A 10,423-nucleotide genomic window follows, 5' to 3' on the forward strand; every position below is an offset into this window, starting at 1 on the left:
ATTGTGCAGCTCCTCCTGTCCTGTTTTGAAATGTTTTGGAATTTAATAACTTGATACGGTGCAGACCAAATATCCTGATATATAATATTATCATGGGGGGGGGGGCTCAGCAGGACAGACTGTGCAAAACTGCTAAATAAATAAATAAATAACTGCAAAAAAGATGAGTTTGATGAGTATAAATGGATGTAAATCTTAAGCTATAAATGGCTGTAACCCATTTGAACACCTACAGAAAGTTTTGGACCAATGGACCACCACTTCCATCAAAACACAAAGTGAGGGCACATCTTTTGGAAGACGCTGTTTTATTCCACTAGCAGAATTACAGCTACTTATGGTATCTATATTGAAAGGTGCAGTGAAGCTGCCATGGAGGCTAAGATCATTTACTTTGTCACCAATCTGTATCTCCCCTGGTGACGCTCTGCCAGGTCTATACTGCTGCTCTTCACTTTTTGCCTGCAGCAGGAAAAACACCAACCTTTGCTGAACCGGGGTCATGTGACTGACTTGGCTAACCAGGAGACAAACTTGGCCCTATACCCTCCTTTGGTTGGCCTGTCTGTACGTTACAGTTCGTTGTTCTAACATTGGCGAGGCATAAAAAAACCTGCATGTCCTACACTGTTAAACTAACGCTGTGATCGCACACTGACAATCACTCTTAAAGGAAAAGTACACTCAATATGAAAATGTCCAATCGTCATTTTTACACGGTTTTAAAAGAAAACAAGAGACAACATGTTAATTAGTGAGTGTTCGAGCTGCTGGTAGGGGAAGTGTGTTACCTTTAAAAAAAAAGAGCCAGGCTAGCTGTTTCCAGCATGTATGCATCATAGGAACTAGATACGGGACTCGAAGATGGTGCCCACTCACTGGAATGAAAATTGTTTGCTTGGTGCATGAGCCAAAAAAAGTTTTCTGGCTTCAGGGTTTGCTTTCGCATTGTGTTTCCCACTAACATATGTATTAACGCTTCCCCCGCTGGAGCCGCCCGCACATTCCTGCTAGGCCCAAATACCTTACACTGAGATGACATCATGATAAAATCATAATAATGAACTAAGAGTGACAGCGCTGTATCTAGCTGTCTTTATATATATATCCATGGTTTCCTCTCTTTGTGCTAAGCTATGTTAGCTGGCTGTGGGTGGTAGCTTCTTATTTAGCATACAGACATGAGAGCAGTATACATCTCATCTAACTCATGCAAAGAAAAGCAAATAAATATAAATATTTCCCAAAAGGTCAACTTTTCCTTTAAAGCTGAAGGTCAACACTTCAACTCCACAGTCATCGTTTCATTTAAAACCCAGTGTGCCAGAGTAGAGCCAGAACAATCAAAAACATATCATTGTCTCCATACTTTCTCACTGCAGTGTAGACACTAGCAGCCTTTTTCATTTTCTCTCTGTGTACAGGGCGGCGCTCGTCTGCTAAAGGGTATTTACTCAGCAAACATGGGGAAGAATTAAAGTCTAATAAGATGCAAGATATCTTATCTGACTGCTCACGTGATCAACAGCGACAACAAAAATCTCCTCCAGACAGCCGTCGTTACCTGCCAGATCTGTCTCAATTCTGGATTTACTCAAGAAAACACTTCCTTCCTTCTTTCTCCTGGTCTCTGAAATTCTTACCCTAACCCTCGCTTGTGATTTCGTCATGTGACCTTTCTCAATGGACGTCTTTATTAGCCTGAGGCTGACAATAAGATGGCTATGCGCAGAGCATGTTGCCCACACAGATGGACACACGGTCCCTGTGCTGCGTCTACGTCAGCCTCACCTCATTCTTCTCCTTAAGCTATAGAGCATTCCACTGTCCTGCTGAAACATGCTCAGCCCAGGACAGCAGATAACAAATCACTGACTGGCCGGTTCACTGGTGGCTGATGCACCATCTTCTATTCACTACTTTTACATTTTCTTTAATTCAAGAGTAAGTACGTTATTAAAATTAGATTCTTAGAGACAGACGCCTGACATGTGCTGCCACTTTGTTTGAGTAGCTCAATGTGACGTCATACAACAGTTATTGAAAACTAAAATGATAACAAAGCTCAACACTTGGTCAATCAACATAAAATTGAATCATCAACCATTTTGATTAGATTAACTGTTATAACTCATTTTATCAAACAAAAATACCAACCATTGTCTGATTACTGCCTCTCAAATGTTGGGATTTTAGGAATGTGACAAATAATAATATTCATCACTGACTGACTGTCCATTATTTTCTCAGTTGATCAGTTCATTAACTGGTCCAAAAAAAAGTCAGACTGAGGATATATATATAAATATATCTTTTTTTAATAATTGATATTCACACTTACACATCATTTAATAATTAACTGGTTATTCAAATTATCAATATTAACTTTTGTGTCTCCAAGCTAATCATTTCAGATTTAGCTTTTCTGTTTGTTTACCTGAATGTAAATTGAATATCTCTGTTTGACTTGTTGTCAGACAAAAACAAGCAATATGAAGATAAGGTCAAGTTTTATATATATATATATATATATATATATATATACTTGGCCACATTTTCACTATTTTCAGATGTTTTATAGACTACAAATGAATCATAAGAAAGATAGTCATTGCATTTGCATCTTCCATGTCCACTCACTAGATGACTCTTTGTGGGGAAACCCTGCACATAGGAACAAACTCTAAACCTTGTCATGAGGCTGGTTTTAAAACTGTCCTCTTTTTGCTTCAAGTCTGAGGTCATGCTGGAATGTTTTTTTAAAGGTGTTCCTCCTCGGTCACCCCCTTCCTGTTAAGTGTCTACAGTTCACAGGAAAAGAGCGGCTCAGGGTTACGTAACACAGCTCCTTATGTGTTCTTACAGAAAATGATAAATAAATAAATGATTGAACTATGAACAACACCAAAACAAAACCCATGTCTGCACACTGACAAACAGTCCAATCAAAGAGTCAGCATGTTCCTGCAGCACGTGACTGTTGGCACCATTTGACAAATAAAGGGAACATGATGTCAACAGAAACTAGTTTTAACTCATTGCTGATCAAGTATGAAGATATAAAAAGAAATAAACTTGGCGGTTGTGTTATGTTGTGGACACATGTTCACTCTGAACCCCTCCCCCGTTCTCCAGTTATCCTCAACCCCCACTCCATTCCTGTACTACAGTACCTGCACCTGAGTATCAACATAGTTTATCCTTGTTTGTGTGAGAATTTACCGTTTTCCCACTCCTACTTCTTCCACACTTAATATTACACTTTCTCTAATCACCTGCAGTCAAAGAAGTCAACATAGTATGACAGGTTTGGCTAATTGAAATAAAGCTGCAATTAATGATGTTACCATTATCAATAAATCTGCAGGTTATTTCTTCAATTACTCAAATATTCTATAAAATGTCTCCAAGAAAATAAGAAACAGCAAAATCCTCACTTTGGAGAAGCTGTGTATGGGAAATCTGGGGGAACTTTATCTTGAAAAAGGACTTTAACAACTAAGAATACAACACAGTTACAGATTCATTTGTTGTTGATTCACAAATCAATTGACTGACTATCCATTGCAGCTCCAAACTGGGACGTCTGTGATTGAGAGTTGCAGCAATTAGTCAATTAATCAATTAGTAGCTTCTTGAGCTTCTCAAATGCGAGAATTTGATGCGGCTCTTTGCAGTACATGATGGTATTCTGAATATTTTGGGGTTTCAGAGTGCTGATTGGAGGACACCACACATTTTAAGATGTTTCACTGTGCTGTTTTTTCTGACACTTTAGGAACAAAACAAGGCAGATTAAGCAAAAATGAAAATACTCATAATTAAATCCCAACTGTGTACTGGTGCAACTCCCCCTTTAACTGAACATTGGAAACATGTAAATATGTCAAACTAAATAAAAACATGTTCCCTTATGCATGCGCTGTGTGAGCTCTAAGCTGGGAAAGAGAAGTTTTAAATCCATGTGCTAACTGCTAACAATATGGAAAAAGCCAAACATCTCCAAGTAGGAAAGAAAACAACCTTAGCCTGGACATATCTCCAGAGCAACCATCAGGAAAACACGGTGGTCACATGCAGCTAATTCACAGAATCTCCAGCCTTCAAACCCATGTGTGTTTCCCATTTCCTCTTCCATCCTCCTCTTTTACCCACAATACTTTTCCCAGGGCTTCCTACAATAACAGCGGCTTAACAGCACAAGTTAACGGTGAACAGTGAGGAGACGCAGAGTCAAAGCTGCAAAACTTCGCCTCAACACAGCAGCTGTGGACAGCGAGGCAAAAACATCTTTTTGCGTTTTTGTCACGCAAATATGTTCAGTTAGTCGACTTACCCCGACCCTGGGGCATGCGGAGATCCAGGGACTGCTCCTCGTGCGTCTCTGTGAAAACGCTAAAAGCTTTTCTTCTTTTGTTCTTGGTGGTGTGACACTCAGGACTGAGAGTCCACTGTCTCCCTCCTCTCTCGGCGTTGTAATTGTGTGTCAGGTCTACTACTCAGCCTCCTTTTCTCTTGTCCCCGCACGAGCCAGTAAGAAGCGCTGCTCGGTGCTCACGTGGATCGCTGGAGCAACAACAACACGAGCCATGTGTGGTCCAGCAGATCTGTGCGCGCGCGCGCTACTGGTGACAAGACAGATGTGTGACAAGTTTTAAACACGACAAATAATGATTTTGTAGTTTCTTTCATTGTCATTGGTTTTATATACAAATAAATACTAGATATTCATGACAAATTCTTTCAGTGTGAGTTCCTGGGGGATAAATAAAGTATCTATCTATCTATCCATCCATCCATCCATCCATCCATCCATCCATCCATCCATCCATCTATCTATCTATCTATCTATCTATCTATCTATCTATCTATCTATCTATCTATCTATCTATCTATCTATCTATCTCCTGCACAAGATGCTTGTTTTAAAATGACATTAATATTCATTGTTTGAAAGCCTCAAAGCTCAGTTAAAAGACACAAATTGACCGTAAAGAGACGCAGAAAAAGCACCAAAAAAAAAGATGCCAAATGATGACAGAGATGCAAAATGACAACTTAAAGAAGGTACATAAACAACCAAAAATGTACAAAAAATGACAACAGAGACGTGGAAAACAACCGCAAACAAGTCCAAAATTACCAAAAAGAGACAAAAACCGACCGAACAGGCTCCAAACAAGACACTCAAGTTGGGATCAGGGAGTACTAATGATGGGCCTTTTATAGACTAAACAATCAGTTATTGAAGAAAACATTGTAAGACATATTGATAATGAAGATAATCCCTGGTTACAGCTGCTACTTTTATACTTTGCCTCCTTAAACAGGGGGGTTTAACACCCCTGGGCAGTTGCTGGCGATCCAGCGCCATATATAAAATGTAATATACATTAATATTATATTTATTATAATGGCTTCTAACACACTATAATGTCGTTGGATGGAGCTATAAGGACATTTAAAGTGTGTACATTATTGTAGGCCTACATATTTGTCAGCAATTACACCTCCTATGAAGATATATTTTAAATGATTACAACAGCAGCCTTATATTATTAGATACTTACATACTGCTTATAAATGCTAAAGAGTGCGGCTTAAAGGACCACTGTGTAGGATTTAGGGGAATTTATTGGGAGAAATGGAATAAATATTTATGGTAAGTTTGCATTATTGTATAATCACCTGAAACTAAGAATCTTTGTCTTCTCATTAGCTTGGAATAAGCCCTTCATATTTACATAGGGAGCAGGTCCTCTTCCACAGTAGCCTGTCATGCTGCACTCCCATGTTTCTACAGTAGCCCAGAAGGGACAAACCAAACACTGGCTCTAGAAAACGCCTGCTGGTGATACTATAGAGAAAAAGTCAGGGAATCATTGAAGTCATTAGGATTCATTTTCTAGGCGCTCTGAATGTCTGTGAAAACTTTAAAGGCAATCCATCAAATAGTCATTGACATATTTCATAGAGCCAGCGTGGGTAAAACATCTGTTCTTTAACGATTGCCCTTCCTGTCTCATGACATTGATGACCTCAGACCTCAAGCCACAACAGTTACATTTAGGAAGTTACTCCACCTCACACTACAGAACTGACTAAACCTCTCGGATAACCAAATGTCCCCGAGGTTACAGGAAGTCCAGTTGCCTTTGACTTACTTCTGTCACATGACTTCGATGAATTAGAGCTTTTACATGAACCTGTGGGGGGCACTCCTTTGTCCCAACTCTAACCAGAGAGGACATCCTGTTTGATTCCGCACAGGATAAACATCCAGTTTTATGTCAACACAACTTTTCTATCTCATCATATCTCTGCAAAGATCTAGTGTCGAGTTCATCCGAACCCAGACCAGTGTGACACAAAAGATAATTTATTCAAGTCCCACACATTCAATACAAGCCCTGATGACAGCACCGCTTCACCAAACTACTGAGACTATTTGTTTGAGGGTCAGTGACCTCCTCCCCTCCTCCCACTTCTTATAATTTTCCACAGTTTGCTTGATCATCATTAGCTTGCATTAAATTGCATGATTGAAACTGGACTTTATAAGGCTGAGTCAAGTGCTAGACCTTGTAGATACTTTCTATAAACCAATGTTTTTGGCAAAATAAGTGATTGATTGATTGATGACAGCTGATAAAGTGTCATGTTCCAAAAAATATTAATTAAAATACACCATTCACAGTCATGTTCTGTGTGACAAATGACACACCCAGCTGCATAGCATATTACTCTGGATCCTTAAAATAACAGGCTGTATTATTCAATAGAAAAAAAAACAACAACAAAACTTTATTGTCCCTGTGGGAAAATTCCACAGGATTGATCCCGCCTCCTTTTGTGTAACATCAGTATAAAAACAAAAAAAAATCACGTTGTCCTGTTCACAGTTCATTAAAAATTCAGCTGTTGTACTAAGATTATGGTACAAGGACATATTTCACAGGTGATGTCATCACTGTGCTGACTCCCTACTGGTTACTCCCAAAGTTTACGTGATTACTTCTGGAGCCAGGACGAGACTTTGCACTAAGTTTTAGGCACTTGTGCTGCACACGTCCCTCCTCCGTCCTTGATATCATCATGTTTGTGTTCTTATTGTTCCAAGATCAAGGTTTAGATACAAACATTGTTTGCTGTTGGATTTGGATCACAGGCGTAGACACAGCCTCTAAAATAAATAAAAGTAATCTACTATCAGTTTTAAAGAAGGCTTTTCAGTGATATACTTTTAATTATTAATTTTATCAAAACAGCTTCAGATATTGCACTTGTACTATTTATCTATGGACTATTTGAACCACCCTTAGTATCTTAAACTGCTTTACACCAGTTAATCTGTACTTGTTTGTTGTCTACTCTGTGTTTGTTAGTTTTTCTGACCATGTGTTGTGTATACACTGACGCTTTTACACAAATGAAGTTCCTAACAGATAAATAAAGTTATTTTGAGTTTGAATTGTGTTGATTATTTTAGCTATTTAGTAATTGTTAGTTAGTTAGAAATTTCAATAACCTAATTTATTAAAAAAAACTTGAGCACTTAAAGAAGCAGAACTACAGTATAAACTATTCCATTACAAGTTCCTGCAGTCAAATCTTTTACTTAAGTAAAAGTACAACATGTATGTACTTACATGTAATTAACGGCATTCATTTATGCAGAATGGCACCTTTCAGATTGTTATACTATTTTACAGTTTGTTATTGAATTTGCATGCAGGCTATTGATACAACAGTATTATTTTAATGTTATGGTTGGTCACTGTGGAGCTGTGGAGTTTATTTACCACAGGGTTGTTTAGTTTATAGCAATGCATCATACTATATTAGTCAATTACATGGTTTGAAGGTAAAAATATCCGATTGCAAAGTGACAATAACTCTCAAAATGTAAGAGTAGAAAACATGGAGAAAAGAGAAAATGAGCAGACTTCGATATTGTGCAGCTTCACAAAAGATAAAATAAGAGGAAGAGTAAACAGTAAAAAAGAAGAAGCATTAAAACTAATAAACCATTTTTATGGGATACTGAAGCAGGATGCTCCAGCAAACACTGAAAACATGCGCGTACAAATTGCGTCACAGTAAGATGAGCGGGTTGAAAACCCAGTTAATTGTGTTTGTCATGTTGAAGTAAGAAAACACGAAGGTATCTGCTGTCCTCAAATATTTCGCAAGTAATTTTTTTGGGCAAAGACATTCAGTTCCCATAAAGGAGTGGGAGTGACGCACGGGTGAAAGTACACACGGTGTGAGGGGGGGGGGGTCTGCTGGACCATTAGACAGTTCAGTCACGCTCGGTGCAACTGCGCTGCTATATGATGAAAAACTGCTGCTGACACACAGAAACCTGGTCTGACCTTTCAGCTTTATGTGTCCAATCGGATCATTGCAGACAGATGAAGCGATTCCGGAGCGTCGAAAGGAAAAAATACAACTATTATTTTTTTTTTTGGTTTGTTTTTTTTTGGAGGATGAAAAAGTTATAAGTCCATCCTTATACTCCCCAGTCTGGCCTGTCCCTGTTGTACTGAACACCCGCCTCTCTTCCTCTCCCTCCGCACATTCCTGCAGCAGACGAATAAAAACAATACTGGACCCTCCGATGTCGAAATCCCTCCCTCAGGGCTGAGACTTTCTTTCTATTGGATGTGGCAAAGAAAAGAAAGCTTGTCTTCCCCGATTGGGGAGACGAGGCAGAGAGGACAAGAGCTCCAGCATCATTAACATGGGGGCAAACATGGACGGCAACGAAATGCAATGAAGAGATATTATGCAAGACAATGACCAATGAGATGCACATGTGCAAGTCCAAGCATGTCCAGAGAGACAAATAAAGAAGAAGTTACTTACACATAAACTCCAAGCAGGCGAGGCATTTTCCCACTGCGAGCACTGACCCCTGCATGGACATTTCTCAGGCAGATCACAGGCACTTTTAACTAACTTATGAGTCTAACTAATTTGTTTTGTGCATGTTTAAACCTCTCATCCTGTCTCAGCAGCCTTATCCGTCCACTCCAAGATCCCTGCAGCCCTACAGCTTCATGAGCTCCCAGAAAGAGGATTTTGTTGGGTCAGTGAGGTTTCCCAACCCCCTTACCCAGCAGAAAAAAAATGGGCCAGCACCAATGCCAGCCGTCTCCTGTTAGGGTGGCACTGACCCTGCTGACTGGGGATTGGTTATTCTGTGTGTTGGGCTAGCGGTGGGCATGGGGCCCGGGACAGAGAGGAACACAAGAGGTGGAAGAGAGGGGAGAAAAAAAAAAGGAGAGGAGAGAGAGACTGGCACATGGAGACCTAGTTTTAGAGAAGAGGCAGAGACAGGTGTCTGAAAAGACTCGAGGAGTTGACGGGGTTTAGGTCACTCAGGTTCACTGTAAGGATTTTAGATCGAGAGGCGGCACCTAACTGCCTGATAAATCACTTACATAAGTTCAGGGGAGCTCCAGTAATTTACTGTTGTATTACATCACAGTTTCATTTTGTGTTTCTCTGCTGTATGTATTAAGATTTGTGGATTAATCTGTTTGAGAAACATTCAGCTGAATAATCCTCATGTGTTGAGTCGGCCCTTTAATGACATTTTTGTTTTTGGTACAATTTATAGAAAATGCATGGCAGCTAAGACGGAACATATTTCTGTTCTTGAGTATGTGGAACTGAATATTATCATTTTTCTGGTGTGTGTACTGGTTGTCGACTGTCTTGTAAGATAATCAGTCTACGAAGCTGGAAAACTTGCGACACTCATTAAAAAGAAATTCGAATCAGTGCAGCTGAGGTCAACACTGGTGCTTACTTTTCCCATAATGCAGTAGCAGCTTTCATTAGACTCTCCATGCCTGATAAATGTCTGTCAAACTCCACAGCCCCATTTGGTAAAACAGGCTTTGTGTTTTGTAGTTTGTAGTTCCTGGGTGACGGCATCAGGGTCGTTTTTCAGACTTAATGCTGTGATCACATTGTACTTCCTGTTACACAAATATTAACTCAAGGCCTGGCAGTTTCCCTTAAACAGCCAGAGCGAATATTTGTATACTGGTTGTTTCCCTTAAAAACTGTATACACTGTATACTGGCTGTTTTCCTTAAACGGCCAGTATACAAGTATTCAAGCGAATATTTGGATACTGAGAAATGTAATGTGACATCTTTCGCTGCCATCTCCAGCTGCTCCAGTGGTGCAGCTCATCTTTGACCGAGCCTGTGTGTGTTTGTTGAATAGAAACTCTGCTGCACAATGTTTGGAAATGTGAAGTTGTTACTCTAGCTTGTTTCATCACCGTTTTTATTTTTATCAGCAGACCACAAACAGTAGCACTGCTCTCAAACACCAATTTGTGATTGTTGTGATAAGCCACGATGCAGGAGGCTTTGGCAAAAAAACGGGTCATCTGGCAAAAATG

General features: G+C 39.6%; 1 protein-coding gene across 3 annotated transcripts in view; it reads right to left on the bottom strand.

Moving 5' to 3' along the window:
• Positions 1-9,117, bottom strand: part of paqr6 (progestin and adipoQ receptor family member VI) — a 25,621-nt gene extending 16,504 nt beyond the window's left edge. Inside the window, exon 1 of one of the 3 annotated variants that reach the window (XM_056381948.1) lies at positions 8,869-9,117. In XM_056381948.1, the coding sequence (XP_056237923.1) occupies positions 8,869-8,929 (61 nt within the window). In that variant the 5' untranslated portion in view covers positions 8,930-9,117. Of the gene's footprint in view, positions 1-4,336; positions 4,531-8,375; positions 8,594-8,868 lie in introns of those variants that run through there. The other 2 variants (XM_056381951.1, XM_056381949.1) reach the window with 2 other exon arrangements.
• Between the last annotated feature and the right edge of the window lie 1,306 nt (positions 9,118-10,423).

The sequence above is a fragment of the Seriola aureovittata genome, chromosome 7 (genome assembly GCF_021018895.1).
Source record: "Seriola aureovittata isolate HTS-2021-v1 ecotype China chromosome 7, ASM2101889v1, whole genome shotgun sequence".
NCBI lineage: Eukaryota > Metazoa > Chordata > Actinopteri > Carangiformes > Carangidae > Seriola > Seriola aureovittata.